This window comes from Mustela lutreola, chromosome 12, assembly GCF_030435805.1.
Source record: "Mustela lutreola isolate mMusLut2 chromosome 12, mMusLut2.pri, whole genome shotgun sequence".
In the NCBI taxonomy this organism is placed as follows: Eukaryota; Metazoa; Chordata; class Mammalia; order Carnivora; family Mustelidae; genus Mustela; species Mustela lutreola.
Genome location: NC_081301.1, coordinates 72,173,051 through 72,189,177, shown reverse-complemented (window position 1 = coordinate 72,189,177; position 16,127 = coordinate 72,173,051). Strand labels below are relative to the sequence as shown.

The 16,127-nt window shown below is 48.7% G+C and overlaps 1 protein-coding gene across 10 annotated transcripts in view; it reads left to right on the top strand.

The window, feature by feature from the left end:
- Window positions 1-16,127, top strand: part of DAPK1 (death associated protein kinase 1) — a 172,312-nt gene that overhangs the window by 128,793 nt on the left and 27,392 nt on the right. For all 10 annotated transcript variants that reach the window (XR_009346435.1, XM_059142493.1, XM_059142490.1 and 7 more), the window contains exons 14-19: window positions 653-751; window positions 1,993-2,091; window positions 3,004-3,201; window positions 4,457-4,654; window positions 9,607-9,705; window positions 14,967-15,044. Coding sequence is in view for 9 of the 10 variants with exons in the window: in XM_059142493.1 (XP_058998476.1) it covers window positions 653-751; window positions 1,993-2,091; window positions 3,004-3,201; window positions 4,457-4,654; window positions 9,607-9,705; window positions 14,967-15,044 (771 nt within the window). In the remaining variant the exon portion in view is untranslated. The remainder of the gene's footprint in view (window positions 1-652; window positions 752-1,992; window positions 2,092-3,003; window positions 3,202-4,456; window positions 4,655-9,606; window positions 9,706-14,966; window positions 15,045-16,127) is intronic.

The window sequence follows — 16,127 nt, the reverse complement described above, 5'->3', positions numbered from 1 at the left end:
CTGCCTAACAGGCTGGTCCAGTCTAACCTGTGTTATGAAGAAAAAGGCAGACCCATCCCTTCCTCTTGTCTCCCCTTGTACACTACTCAGATTCACTCCTGGCTTATCACGTTTACTCAACAGGGTTAGTAAATGTCACATTTGGCAAAATTTTCATGATCTAATTAATCTCATCAGAAATACATTTGCCTGCACGTTTGTTAGGACAAAAAGTAAGGACTCTACACACGCCTTGAGGTCACATTGGAAGGATAGATACAAGTGTTGACCAGGGAGTAGTCACTACAATGGGTCTGCCATCAGCTTCCATAGATTTTCAACAAAACTATAAATGGACTGGATCTGATCCTTGTGCACAGACAAAGTTCTAACAGAGATTGAAATGAAGGTTGTAAGAGAAGAAAAATGGCATTTTAAAATAATTCTAGATTTACCAAGAAACTTGCAAAGATAGGACAGAGAGCTTCCCAGAAATCTCAACATCTTATGTAACTCTGGTCTTTTTGGCAAAACTAAAAAATAAAACGGGAGTGTATTCCTCTTGGAAGTTGCTCCCTTGAAGTTGCCGTCTCTCGGAAAGGGAACTAGAGCGAGTCTGAGTGATGCGTGCCTTGGGCTCTGGAAACGTTACTCCACATTTGTTTTTATACAGGGTGGATCCAATGCCATCTACTGGGCCTCTCGGCATGGCCACGTTGATACCCTGAAATTTCTCAATGAGAACAAATGCCCTTTGGATGTTAAAGACAAGGTAAGGCCACTTATTTTCTTAGGGACCGTGGGAAGTGATAAGAGGTTGCTTATGAGTGTTGACCTGCCGTATGCATCAGGGCCCAAAGCAATAGGGCCTGTAATCAAAATCTTCCTGCAGAGAATTTAATTGAGAAGTTTCTTTCTGCCTCTGGCTTGGTCTAATATTAAAATCTGCAGTTAGCTGAAATCTACCAAATCGTTGGCATAATATGCAAGCAGTGACTTATCTTCCCCATAACAAGGAAACTCAAGGTTCTGCTAGAGAGACAACCAAGTCCTGATTCTTTTATTCAATTGCCGTGTGTACCTACCTTTACCCTTCTCGTCCTCTCTGAGGCAGCTGCCAGTGTAGGTCTTACAAGCACAGGCACTAGAAGGATTCATGAGACTACATGTAAAATAAGGCTTGGGGGGGGGGGCAAAGATATTATAAAAATTATTGATTTAGCAAGGTAAATTTACTTTTGTATGTCTGTTGTTTCATTTGGTTCACACAACAGTCATGTGAGTTAATTGGCAGGGCTGGAACACATACCTAGGATTCTTACCTTCTCATCCATTATGCATTGAACTGTGCAACCCTGCTCTGCTCCTAATGCTTGCAGACTGATTTGTCATGTTCATTCAGGACTGCCACATACAGTTGTATGGACTGCGCACTGCTCTATATCTAAGGGATGATAGTCATGTCAAAGACACACACACACACACACACATAGTACGGCAGTTTTGGTCAGGTAGCAACAAGTATCTTGTTTTGTTTTAAATCTGTTTATACTCCCAAGTTCTGGACAAATATAAGTAAAACATCCTGAGGAAATTGCATGTATTACAAATTCACAGAATGTGACTGTGGGCTAAAAGTGATATTTTTAAAATCTCTGAGAATGTAATATTAAAACGGGAGTTTTGTGTTTAAAAAAAAAAAAAAAAATCCCATGGCTGTGAGTATCAATATATGGAGAGGATTGAGAACCGCCATCACAAACAGGGAGGCGTTCTTACTGAGGAGGTTTTGTGACAAGCAGGATGAGCTATGTGTCTGGGTTTATTTAGCACTAGCTGTGTGGGACACATCCTACCCCAGGGTCCTGGGCCCAATCACCAAGGGGGCATCGGGCCTGAGGGTGGCGGGGGCCCTAAAGGGGAAGATGTAGAGCCAGGCATGCACGGGATTTGGCCTCCAGTCCTATGCTTTCAGTTTCCACAGTCTGCTGAATTTGTCTGTTTCTCTTACAGTCTGGAGAGACAGCCCTTCACGTGGCAGCTCGCTATGGCCATGCTGATGTGGTCCAGTTACTGTGCAGCTTTGGCTCTAATCCCAATTTCCAGGACAAGGTGGGTCATGGTAGTTGATGTCCATTTGCCTGCTTGCTGCGTGGATGTGCCCCAAGCTGATGGATAGAGTCGGGTCCTTGGGGTTTTCTGCTTAGATTTCAGAGGGCAGGGACTCGAACAGAAACACGAACGTTCATTCATTCTTTCATTTACTCCTCTGGACAATCCTGCATGTGGGTTGCTATTATTATTATCCTCATTTTATGGAACACTGAGGCACAGAGAGGTTCAGTGATTTGCCCAAGCTGACACAGCTGCTAAGTAGCAGAGCGGTCTGGTTCCATAGTCGTGGTTCCAGAATCATGCCATCAGCACTACACTGTAATAACGTCTTGCAGACAGACATGAGCCTCTAACGACGTTGATGGTGAATATACAGGCCTTTCAGGCCTATAGACCTTCCTGTCACTTCTTAAAGCCCGATGACCTCAGCACTTCTTTGCCAGAGCCAACGGTAAATTGTGCGACTCATCTTTATGTGACATACGGGACAGAAATCTTGAGGGGTTAAGACTGTGGCAGGAATGCTTGCTCAGGAAGTGCTCTCCCCCCGTGAGGAGTCTGAATGTGAACGAAGACACTTTCCCAAGAAAGATGCTATAAACCTACCCACACCCGGGCTCCCTTGTTTAGAACAGCCGAGCCGACTGTTCCAGGGGGCTCCTGAAGGTCAGTTAGTAACTGGCAGGGAAAACTGAATTTGTGCAACACACAGGTGTGGATGCAGGAAACTAATGAAGGAGAGACATCAGGCCTACATCCATTATTTCCAGTGAACATCTTGCTCCACTGGCCACGAGCTCTTTTCTCTGTGCTGCCATCACTGGGCCGCCATGACTTGGCTGGAACTCCGTGCACACGTACCTGCGTGTTGCTGTGTCCATCTCTTCATGCGTGTGTCTCTTTGGCCAGGAAGAAGAAACCCCCCTGCACTGTGCTGCCTGGCACGGCTATTACTCCGTGGCCAGAGCCCTTTGCGAAGCCGGCTGCAACGTGAACATTAAGAACCGAGAAGGAGAGACGCCCCTCCTGACAGCCTCTGCCCGGGGCTACCACGACATCGTGGAGTGTCTCTCTGAACACGGAGCCGACCTCAATGCCTCCGACAAGGTGCTTTGTGGGTAAATGTATCATGCTCCCTGGCATGCAATCTGGGGGGCTGGTAGGACCACAAGCCTCCTGCATCAATTTACCTAACAAACTCAAATGTAGCAAATTACAGTGATCCTTTGTCCTCTCTGTTTCAGAAATTCTGTGCCCTTTTCTAGATTCTGTTTAATAATTAATATTCCTTTGTGACATTTAACACTTGATGTCACATGACTCAGGTGTCTATCTTATGTATAGCCTTTTCCACTTCGGAGCAGGTACAGCAATGATCACTGAGCCTAAGACAATCTTCAGTTAGGACTAAAATTGGCAAGTCACTATTACTTCGTAGATTAAACAAAGAAATCATTAGTTTATTTACTTTCATCACTGACTGTTTTGTAAAAAGACGAAAACCACCCTTGTTTGTCTGATAATTGCCATTCTAGACCAGGTGTTCCTGTATTCAGGATACAAATTCAGCATAATCTGTTGTTGTGAGTTTGTACTTAATGTGAGGCTGTGATGTTACTCTATATATCAGATTTGGGATTGTGTAGTTAAGGTAGTAATTGCCATTTTTGGAGTATTTTCTTAGTACGGAGAGGTGGTTCTAAACTGGGAGCAAGCTTGCCCCCAGGAGACATTTCGTAATGGCTGCAGACCTTTTGTGGTTGTCACAGCCTGGAGTACCCACACAGACATGGCCCCAAATTCTGTCCCTGGCTCCGGACACTCAACCTGACTGTTCGCCAGGGAATCCGTAACAAGTGGAGGGAATTCTCAGGCTGGTCTTTTTGGGGATGCCTGGGGCCAACATGTTATATTCGCCCCTAATATATAAGGCAGCCCTTGAACACATCTCAGTTTCTCCCAGACTCAGAGAAAGGAATAGGCATTCTACTTAGGAAGTCAGTAAAGACGCTGAGCGAATGTTTCTTAAAAGTGGTGTTCAGGTCCGTGATAAAACTGGCTATTGGAGTACGGACCATTACTTGAGTTCTGTAAAGCCAGGGACAAGAAGAAGTGTTGGCTCTTTCTCTCTGGTTGATTGTACTGGCCGCACCTGGAATGGTCAGTTTGTGGTTACTTAGTAGGGTGCACGAAGCCTGTCCCCCACTCCCTGGGAGGAAAGTCTGTTATGTAATCCTCCCGTCAGGCTCTGCGCTAGCAATGCCATCCCCAACTCATCTGGGCCCAGTGGCGGCTGAAAAGGCGAGTGGCCAGCCCTGTGAGCCTAAGGGAAAGTGCTCATGGTCCCTGGTACTTTTTGCAGGACGGACACATCGCTCTTCATCTTGCCGTTAGACGGTGTCAGGTGGAGGTGATCCAGACTCTCATTGGCCAGGGGTGTTCTGTCGACTTCCAAGACAGGCATGGCAACACCCCGCTCCATGTGGCCTGCAAAGACGGCAACATGCCTATTGTGGTGGCCCTCTGTGAAGCCGGCTGCAATCTGGATATCTCCAACAAGGTAATGGCGGCGGGGATGCCGGGACTGGCATGTGCACCCGGCCAGCTGCCTCTGCGTGTGGCCAGGCTTCGCTTTGTGTCTCATCATTGTTCATTACTCATGGGCACCTGTTCGGTCTTATAGGGCTCTCAATTTAACGCCGTATTTTATTTTATTTTTTAAATTTTATTTATTTGACAGAGAGAGAGATCACAAGCAGGCAGAGAGGCAGACAGAGAGAGAGGAGGAAGCAGGTTCCCTGCCGAGCAGAGATCCCGATGCAGGGCTCAATCCCAGGACCCTGAGACCATGACCTAAGCCGAAGGCAGAGGCTTAACCCACTGAGCCACCCAGGTGCCCCTTAATGTCATATTTTACATTTAGCTTTTGAATAACTTCGTGAAGTAACAGAAAATTATTATCTGAATAAGTACTTCCTACCTAGCCAGGTGGTCACTTATGAACATCGAGAGAGGAAGAGAGAGAAAAGGAGGAGTATGTGTGTGTGTGAGCTCTTGTAGAGGAATCCCAGAACATCCATCAAATGAGAGTCTCTTTCTGGAGCAGTAAGTCTTTGGGAAGATGCTTCACTGAGAATCTAAGACCCAGATTTCTGTTCTTAGCTTCACGCATTCAGAGTTTTATGGTCAAGCACTCATAACCCTTGTTTGGGCTAAGTAAATTTGATAAGACCGAGGGAATGCTACCATTTGGCAAATAAAGAAATGGAAATAAATAATTAATGCTCCATCGAGCCCAGATGTTGGCTTCTAGACGCTAGCTACCACCTTCCCTTTTCCCTGAACACCATCTAGATTTTCATTACCAAATAAGACAGAAGAGTTGGCTCTTCCTGCGGTTTTAGCCATGTGACTGTATGAAAGGCAAACACTCTTCTTTTGTGATTGTGTTAAAAAGAAAGTCCAACTGGAATTAAATATTTGAATGTGGGAAGGGTTTGTTTATAAATGGCACAGATGATGCCAGCAGAATTTTATTGTGATTTGTTTGAGGTAAGAGAATTAATATCTGAAACAGCGGGAAAATTACACTCCTACCAAAAATTATTCCTCTCGCCTATTATGTGATTAATTCTGATGAAAATTGAAATTGGCAATCTGCACGTTCTGGAAATTTGGAAACGCGAGATCATAGGTCTTAGCCATTAGCTGCTACGCTGGTTGCTTTCTCTGTTTATCCCATTCTAATCCTGCCAAGCCAGTCAGGAAAGTGGCTTAACAGGAAAGCCAGATATAAAGCAGCATCAAGACCTTGACTTTCCTTCCAGGAGTCTTTAAACAAATAAAAAGTGGCTTCAAGGAACAACGTGGCACTTACTTGGGTATGTTTGGATTTGGCCACAGCATGCTCGGAGGGCCACTGTGTGCACAGCATCTAAGATGAGCTATGTCTTGTGAAGGTGGAGGAGCCGAGCGGGTGACTCTGGGTTCTTGCACCAAGTTAAAGAAGGGAATGGGTGTTCCCACGCCTAAGTGCAAGCACTGCACCTGCTAAATATGCTCTTAAAATACCCAGCAAGAGGGGCACCTGGGTGGCTCAGTCAGTTAAGCAGCTGACTCTGGACGTCGGCTCTGGTCATGGTCATGGTCTTGTAGGATCAAGCCCTGCAGCGGGCTCAGTGCTCCGGGTGGAGTCTGCTTGATACTCTCTCTCCCTCTTCCCTTGTTCACACGCACACACACACTCTCTCTCTCAAATAAATAAGTATATCTTTAAAAAAATAAAATAAAATACTTGGCAAGATAATCCTAGACTTTCATGTTTAAAAACCACTGGCCTATTGACTGGGAAAGGCTCTCCGTTGTTGATGCTGTGGCTGGCCGTCCAGATGTATCCCCATAGACGTGTTTTTACCATATAGGGCAACACAGTGGCTCAGAGAGGCGGTTCAGCAGGTGACTTGGTCACAGACCTGAGCACAGCTGAAGCTCCACGGCGTCAGCCTCCTGGAGTCCATAGCCCAGGTCAGAGAGTCACGGGGAACCTGCTCAGAGCCCCAGCCTCTATCTGATGAGCAGCTCTGTGTGCTGGGATCTGCAGACAGGCTCGCTGGGCTGCCGTCAGTGCTCAGGGGCTCAGCACACCGTCACGACGCGCATCTCACGCCTTCTTCAGAGAACTGAGAACATCTTTGGCTTTTTCTTCCTTTTCTAGCTTTTTGTTTTAGGAAAGTGATGGAGCTCTAGAGGATCTTGAATTAGTAAGAGTATTACTTGCTCGGAAAGCACCTCTACCTTTACTTGGCCGCACCCTTGTAAGCGACTGTCCAAACGGACCTTAGCACATGACAGCCCATGTCCCACAGGCAGATGGTCACTCCTTTCTTGTGACATGTCTGGCCTTTTCCTTACCTGGATTCAGTTCCCCCGGAGATAACAGTGGCCGTTCGGGTCCTACCCCAGTCCGCAGTATGGGACAGATATTTGTCACTACCTTTGACGCTCATCAAAGTAAAACAGATCTTTCTCAGTCTTCCTCCATCCCGTGGGAAAAACAGGAGAGTGGCTGTGGAAATGGGCTGTGCTGGGGAGCACGGGGCAGAGAGAGCTGGGTGGCACTGAGCCTACCGACCTTAAGCCTTCTTCCTCTGGGATGGCTCTTCTTATCAGTGAAGATGGAAAGCATATTGTGCTCATATACACATGCACAGACCAGCACAGACACATGCACCCACACAAACACACAGAGACACGCACACATGCAAACAGATGCATATACAAAGCACACACAGACATGCACACGCAGATGGGCACACACACATGCACACACGCACGCACACACGCATGCAAACGCATGAGTGAGAATGCCCAGCCAGCCAAGCGTGTCCTAATACCTTTCTCCAGCACATTGTGCCAGGTGAGGTCTGGGGCTTGCATATAGCAGCAGGAATGGTTCTTGCCCTCAGGCTGCTTTTCCCTCCAGCCCTGTCTCCTCCTGCAGTCTCTGCTTTCACAGGAACAGGTGCATGGCAAGGCGGTGCTGGACACATTAGAGAAACTGAAAGGGCTTTTCAGAGGCACTTAGGGCTTTGCTGGATGGGGAAGAGGAGAGAGTGTGTTTCAGACTGAGGGAAGTGTTCGTGTATGTTTGGGGACAATTCTCTGGATGCACCGGCAGCTGACCTGGGGGTGTAGGCTTGGGGGCGGGGACAGGCAGTGGGGCACAGAGAGAAAACGCAGGTGGAAAGGGATCTTGGGTGCAGATGGTGCTAGACCTTGACTCCAGTCCCGAGGAGTTTGGGTTTGGTTCTGTGAAAGGTTTGAGCCTTTAAAAGTGTCAACTTCCTAGTCCTTTTTCTCTGTTGTCCTTCTTCCCTTGCATCAGGCGATGCCTCCCACTGCCAGGCTTCGCCTCCTTCCACACAAATCCAGACACCGCATCCCGTCTTTGCAACCCCTCTCTTCCTTCTTGCTGCATTGCTGGTGTATTTGAAGGCTTCATATTTGCTTTCTAAAGCCTCTGGATGACAGCAAACAAAATACAGACATGTATGCACATTGTAGCATTTTTTTTTATAAGGACAAGGAACAGAACCATCTTAAGTGTCCATCCTCAGGGTCTGTCTGCATGAACATCCACACGTATCCACATGTGACATTATTATTCGGGTGTCTGAAAGAACGTACTACATCTAGTGAAAGGCATGGCGAAGCGTCGCCCATATATTGTCAGGTGAACGTGTAGAGTAGGTGTGATCCTGTCCTGACTTTTCTAATTATTTGTTTCCTTTTATGGATTGAGAGCTAAAAGCTTGGTGGGAAAGGCAACAAAGGGACCAGCAGGACCTGCTCTGAGGAGGGAAGTTGGGGGAGGGGGACCGGGGAAAGCTCTTCCGTTTTCCACCCCATTCCTCAGAGTCCTTTGCATATTCTAAATCAGCAAGTGTTAACTTCAGAACAAAAGCTTACAACTGCAAATAAACAGCCTTACCTGAAATTCCTCAGCCTCCCTGGTCCTGGTGTCTCAGAACTTTTTTCTTGGTTCCCCTAGGACAAAAGAAATACCTCACCGCTCTGTTTATTAAGTGGTTTGCTCCAAACAACCTAGTAAGAATTTATATCTTAAAGACTCAGTAGCTGTGGGGGAAAAGTGAGCCCACACAAATGGAAAGGAAACGAATATTTTGATTTCAGACTTCCATAATCCCAATGGCGTACCAATGGGACGTGTGCGCTTTTGGGGCACCTCACAACCCTCAGACATGATCCCAGGTTGGACACTGCCGCCCTCACTTAATGCTCTACCCTGATGTCCTCAAGATACTCGCCTCTTGTCACTTCCCCGCCTGTAACCTCCCCACGCCCTTTGTGCTAACACCACAGAAAGGAAGGCAGGGCAGTCTCATGCTGAGAGCCTGAACTGCCTCTTAAAGCTAGTAGTTCACTTTGTGTCTGAACCTGCTGCTTCCATTGAAAATGCAAAATATTCCTCAGTATCCCGTGAACTCACTGAGGTGCCTGGGCACACAGTTTGGGAACCACAGACGTAAACATGAGGGAGCATGGTAGGCATGGCCTTGCACTGTCACCTCAGTAGAGCCGCCTCAGAAGCTCTCGTAACATCCCTTTGTCCCTTGCAGCTTCCATATTTGAACTGTGGTACAGATCTTTCTGGAACTTTGGGACCCTTTGTAAGAGCCCTGACTCAGACCTCCTTTCTGCCCGCACAGCGGGAGACTTGATTTACTTATGATAAGCCTCCTACTCTTTCATCCTTTCCAGTTTTAGTTCCAAGTTACTCTTCTCACTGGAGAACACTCGCCCCCATCCTGCCAGGCTTGTGTCCCTCAGGAGAGGGCGAGTTTCTGGAGAAGGGATCCCACACCTCCCATGTCTTCAGGGGGATCCCAGATCCCTTGCACAGTGCTGACCCATGGGATGGACTCGCATCCAGGGCCATCCTCAGCAACCATCGTGAGAAGGACTCTCTTTGGCCTTTCTTGTGTTTTCCAGTACGGCCGAACACCTCTGCACCTTGCAGCCAACAACGGGATTCTGGACGTGGTGCGCTACCTCTGTCTGGCGGGCGCCAACGTGGAGGCGCTGACCTCGGTGAGTCACCCTCTGGGGCAGGAGAATGCCAAAGAAAGCCGTAGAAAACGTCTCAAGCCTCAAGGGCATGAGGGGCAAGATATCACTTGGCAACTGCCTCTCAGTGGACACACTGCTAGAAGCTTCGTTCCCGCACGACAGGTTGAAGACAGTTGCCCACACAGGGCCAGGGGGAGGGCTGGCTTGGCCACCTTCCCCACGCATTTTGTGGCCCGCGCTGCCACAAAGGCCTGCTGTGGTCCGTGTTCCACAACAACACCTTGGGGTGTGTGGTTAGGTCTGTGTTTTCCTTTTCTCAATGCTCCCCTCCCCTATGGGGTTTCGGAGGCATCGGGGGTGGGGGTCAGGGTGGGGAACTGCTTGGGAGAGCTGTGCTCTCCTGTGCTCTCCTCAAGAAGCTGCTTTGGCTCTGAGGCGGGCCCTGATGATTTTACATGCGATGCTCTGTTCCCCCGGCCTCCCCACTCCACCTTCCATGCCAGGTCCTGCCCCGCTTGAGTTAACATTTCATGTAATACCAAAGAGGAAAAATCCAGGGACTAATGAGATAAGGTTGTCATTTTACTGCTCCCGTGAAATACTGTCATTTAACTTGCTTCTGGCCTAATGGTGGGTTGTCTCCCACTCCATTACGTGGGGGATTCCTGAAACTCTAGTGCTTGGCTGACATAAAGTGTTTGTCTAAGGAAAGCCATTGGAGTTTCAAAATAATGGCAGCCAGTTTTGGGAAAATCGGGCCCTGAGACCAGAAGGGAGGCCTCATTTCTTGGAGAGGCACGCAGGGGTTGGCAAGCTAGGAGCCACGGGCCAAATCCAGCCTGCTGCCTGTTTCTGTAAATAAAGTTTTATTGGGAGCCAGCCATGTTCATTATTATGTATTTATGGCCACTTTCATGCTGTAAGGGCAGAGGTGAGCAGGTGTGATGGAGACCCTGTGGCTTCCAGAGCTCAAGGTATCTACTCTCTTGCCCTTTACAGAAAATGTTTGGTGACCCCTGGTGGAGAACATTGCCTCCCTGAATGCATTGATAGTCCTTTGATGTCATTCTGTCCCCAGAAGTACTGGCCCTGTTCTCTGAAGTGTTGAGCCCTGAGCTGGGCTTTTCTGCAGGCCTAGGGAATGCCAGTGGGACGGGGTTGTCCCTTTCTTAGGGCACTTCCCCTCCCGTCACGAAACCCCACAAGGCCATGCGTGGGCTTCTAGGCCAGATGTGCCATTATCAAACCCTGCCCAGCCATGTCCTTGGAAAAGTGTGTATATATATATATACCGAGGTAGGCACGGTTGGGGAGGGGCCGCCTCCTGATTGGCAGAAACAGTGCCCGCCCCTTTCCTGTGCTTCTGTCCAGGCAGCACGAGCAGGTGGGTTTCTGTGTCCTTAACCCCAGCTCGCGACCCTGCGGCGCCCCCTAGCGGTCGCTTGTCGTCCCATTCCGGTCTCAGCCCCAGTTACTCGGAAAAGCCTCTGAAGGTCCTGCCCTTTTTTCCTGGACTCCCTCCCCCTGTCTTCCCCCCTACGCCCTACAGCCCCTCCTGGACACTGTGCTGCCAAATCTCCAGTCACCTCCTAGTAGCTCTTGCCTTCAGAACCTCTTTATAATAAGATAAAACACATTTTTTTTTTAACGAAGCATATGAACAAAAGTAAAGCTTACTGAACTTTTAAAGTCACCCCAAAAGCCTCCGGGGCCTGACGTGGTCACTGCGTCTCCTTCCGCAGGGTGTGACCCCGCTCTTTTAGGGTAGCCATACCCCCGCCTGTCTTCTTTCTCCTCCGCACCTCAGCGGCAGCAGGTTTTCTGAATCGTGGTTAGCCAGGACTTGCACTTCCGGCCCCTCCCACTCGCTTTGGGTAGGAAAACCGCACTTGCTGCTGCCTCTCCTCCTGCCTTTGCGTGCCTCCTCCAGCTCCAGTGGCTTCCCACATTCGGCCCCTGCCTCTGACCACCCTGGGCTGCAGCTGCCGCTGGCCCCAGGCCCACGACCTTGGCTCCAGCCCCACATCCCCAGAGCGCCCCCGCATGCCCTCTGGTGGGCACCAGCGTCACAGGGCCCGACCTCTAGGTTGTCCTCATCCTCCAGCCCTGCCATTCTCTGTCAGTGTCTGACCTGTGCAGAGGCCTGCAGCCCCTGTCAGCTCCTAGGGTCCAGGAACACACACCCCAGCTGTAAGACATGATGTGCTCCTTCTGCCCATGTAAGAGACTTTGGGGCCTAATAGCACATAGGCACAGAGTCACAGATGACATTGGTGGCAGCAAGGTTCTGGAACACTAGCTCCTTTTCATCTTTCAGTAATCAGCTGGAGCCCCAGAGAGCCTCCTCTTTTCAGCCCCCTCCAGCTCCCCTTCTTACTCTGTTGGAATTGATTTGCTGATCCTCCATGAGATATGACCCCTTGGCCATGATCATGTGCAATTTGTCCCAGTCTCCTAACCAGTTTCCTTACTTCTACCCTCACCTGCCCAGACTGTTCCTCAGGCAGCAGCTTGTGTGACTCTATTGCAATAGAAGTCAAATCATATCCCTCCTCTGCTCAGACCCTCCGTCAAGTTAGAAGTCCTTATGATGGGGACTACCTGAAGACTGACCCCTCACATTGCCTCCCTGACCCCCATCTCCTGCTCTATCTCCAGGCTTTGACACCACCCCGCCCCCATACCAGGAGAACCATATGAGCTTCTCTGAAACTCTTCAGACAGGACAGTCATCCTGCTGCCTCAGGGTCTTTGCATTTGCCTTTCTTCACAGGTATCCAAATGCCTCAGGTTTTGACTCAAATGTCACCTTCTCAGTAAGGCCCTCCCAGACCACTGTTTATAACCAGGAGGACAATGAGTGTTAGAATTGCTTGTGGGAGGGGCGCCTGGGTGGCTCAGTGGGTTAAGCCGCTGCCTTCGGCTCAGGTCATGATCTCAGAGTCCTGGGATCGAGAGCCCCACATCGGGCTCTCTGCTTCCTCCTCTCTCTCTGCCTGCCTCTCTGCCTGCTTGTGATCTCTGTCAAATAAATAAATAAAATCTTTAAAAAAAAAAAAAAAAAGAAAAAAAAAGAATTGCTTGTGGGAGTTAGTTAGCACCTGGCTCAGGAGCACAGAGTCAGGCAAGGCCAGAATGCAAACAACCAGCTCCTACCCCATTCTCTCCTAGAAAGGCAGGGCATTTGGGGAAATTCTCAGCTTTTTTATTAGCAATTACTGCCGCTTCCTTTTTCCATGACTGGTACTCTTTTGGTTCTTTCCATTTGTTTATCTCTGATCTGCTGAAGTGCCTGTGTGATCAGGGTCCCTGCTTCCGCCTTACAATGAAGAAGGCCAGGTTCCAGAAGGCCCAGTGACTGCTCACACAGCTGGTGGGGGCAGATTCAGGAGGTAAACCTCGTCCTTCTGACGCCAAAGGTCAAACTTCCCACCACACTGGCAGGCCTTTCTTTTGGGAGCTTGAACACTGTCTCTTAAGGCAAAGTGTTTTGCAAGCTTTGAAGTGCTCCATAATTGTAGGACATTTGGTTAGTGGTGGTTTTCCTGTCACTTGAAAGGCTCCATGATGGACAGGGACCTTTGTCACTGAAGGTCCTCTGCCTGTGTAACGTGCCCATCCTGGGTCTCCAAGAGAATTGTGGTGGCCAGAAGTCAGACAACTTTAGTCAAGGCTCACTTGGCTGCACGTTGGAATCATGGGGAGCGCTTACAACCGCAGTGTCCAGGTTGCACCCAGATTGAGGGAAGCAGAGCATCCAGAAGGGGGCGGGTGCGTGCAGCCCACTGGAGTTCTTAAACACCCCCAGGGTTCCAGTGTGTGGGGAGGTTTGGGAACTGCTATCCTGAGGCCTTTTCTCATCATGTCAGCAAGGATCTAGGCTGTTTGGCACGAATCCCTGGTTGGGGTGTGGTGACTGACAAGATCCCTGATTCACCCCAAAGAAAACTAGAAGCTCTGCCCTGCCCCCTGGAGACATCTGGGGGCCCTAAGGGAGAGCAGAGGTGGGCTGCGCACTGTGAAGACTGCTCCCCCGAGCGCTTAAGGGAGCTTCCAGCTTCAGCCTAAGGTGGCAGTTCTCAGCTGGGGTGATTTCGCGCCCCCCAGGGAGCCCAGGGCCACGTCTGAAGACACCTGGAGTTGTCAGGAATCGGGGAGGACGAGCCTTGCAGAGACCAGAGACAATGGCGCTCCACACCTTGCAGTGCCCGGGACCAACCCCGCACGCCAGAGAACGATCTGGTCCAAAATGTCAGCAGTGCGGAGGCTGAGAAACACTGGTCTCATGAAGCCCCGCGCAGGAGAAAGCAGAAGATGTGCTATCGGTGAGACTCGGGCAGCCCGAGCTTCCTTGGGAATGCAGCTGTGACCGGTGCTGAGCGGCCCCTAGCGGGAGAGGGATCGAAATGCTTGTCGGTCTGGGTCTCATTGAAAGGAGATTGTTTTTATTTGCAAGGAAATGGCCTCTGGCCTTTTCTACTCCGAATTAGTAACAACTTTAAAGCTGTAGCAGAACAGCCCCTCAGCCTCTGTTTGCCCCTCGGTGGCCCACGGATGAGCAGCCAGAGGTCCCCACCCACGAGGGCCCCCGAGCGCACTTGTGGGCACAGCAGGCCGCCTGGACCTGACGCATGGTGGTCCCGGGCTCCGTGTCAGCCCGGCTCCTGCTTACTGCCGGCGCAGAAATGTAAGTGAAATTGCTCACTGTGAAACGGCAGCCTTGTGAAAATTCTCTACTTAAAAGGTGCCATGATCTCTGATTTCCTCCTCTTATGTTCACTGAAAATCTTTAGATCAAAATCGTCTGTAAAATTAAAACTTTTCTTTGAAGTGCACAGAAATTTCCAATAACTAGCATTCTCCGTGAGTGCTCAGGTTTGTCCGTGGAAGGTATTTAAGACACTAGCTAGCACCAGCTGGACTTTGGCATCTATGAAAGTCTGCATCGTCTGCTTTCTTGGAGGGAGGTTCAGCATCTGGGGTCATCCGCCCACCTGCGAGGTACCAGGTGTGAGGAAAGCCTGTGGGTCTGAGACATCTCACAGATGGACTTCGAGACACCAGTGCACATGTTTTTTTCCTTAATTCTCACCTTCCCTCCCTGCAGAACCAATAAGGAAATGAAATAAGGACCGTACAGAAAGGGAAAGAATCGAGGACTATGTCCACCTTTTTTGTTTCTAAGGCCTGTTAACCCTTGTTTCTGTCTCTGACAGCAGAACCAGTGGATGGAACAAACAGCCTCCCGTGCAGGAAAGACACTAACGGTTTTTCTCCAACAGGACGGGAAGACAGCAGAAGAGCTCGCTAAATCAGAGCAGCACGAACACGTAGCAGGTCTGCTTGCAAGACTCCGAAAGGTGAGAAATTCTGTTTTTTTGGCCTGGTACTGTTTTTATGTGAAAAATTCTGTCTTTTTCCTTTTATACAATGAGTTGAACAAAATGAGGCTTTGGACACACAGGCTGTAGGAAAGGCATCTCTCCCTGACCTGTGGTTTGCATACCGTTAGCATAAATGCATCAGCTCCCTATCAGTTTCTTCTTCTGTGTTTGGACTTGGAAATCATTTGGCTTCCTTACAGTTTCTGTGCCTGGTTTCCCTCCTCCCACCGCTTCTGTAATAACTGTTCCCATAAAGTAGACAGGAAATGAGAAAGCTGACTGCTTCTTTCTTTCTTAATGTTTTGAGCTCCAAGATGTCACATGATATGCTCGGGTTTAGGAAACACACTGTTGCTGTAAGATTTAAAGAAACAGGATACAAATAAGTAAATGCAGGGGTGTCTTTCTAGCCCACATCATAGGAATGTGTATCAGGAGTCTTCAAAATAGTCACACCCTTTAAGGTAGGAACTCCATGTCTAGGACTCTAGACTCTAGGACTTTATCCTAAAGAAATGGAAAAAATGCAGGAAATAGTGCACACAGATGTTCATTGCAGTGTTATTTATAATACAGTAATAAAAATCAGAAACATCAGATGACCAACAATAATGTCTAGCGAATTGCTGTACAGATGTAGGATAGAACTGTCTCTGGCCACTCAAGTATTTTTGAAGTCCTAAACTCTTCTTGAGTTTAGGACTTTCTAGGGCTTCAAAGCAGAAGATAGATTCCATATACGCATGTTATAATCCCTTCTGTGTTTTTAAAAGTGAATAAAAAGGAACTATTAACAGCAGTATTCTGGGATTTTGCTGACTGCAAAATCAAAATGACTGCATTTTTTCCATGTTCTGTATGATGCTGGTGAGCCTTAAACAACAGATTTGAACTCTGCAGGTCTGCCTCTATGTAGATGTCTCTCGGTAAGGACAGTACAGTGCTATAAATCTCTTGTGTCTTCCTTCCGATTTTCTTACTAATGTTCCCTTTTCTCTAACTTACCTTATTGTAAGAATACAGTCTGTAGTCCATATTGACATACAAAATCCGTGTTAA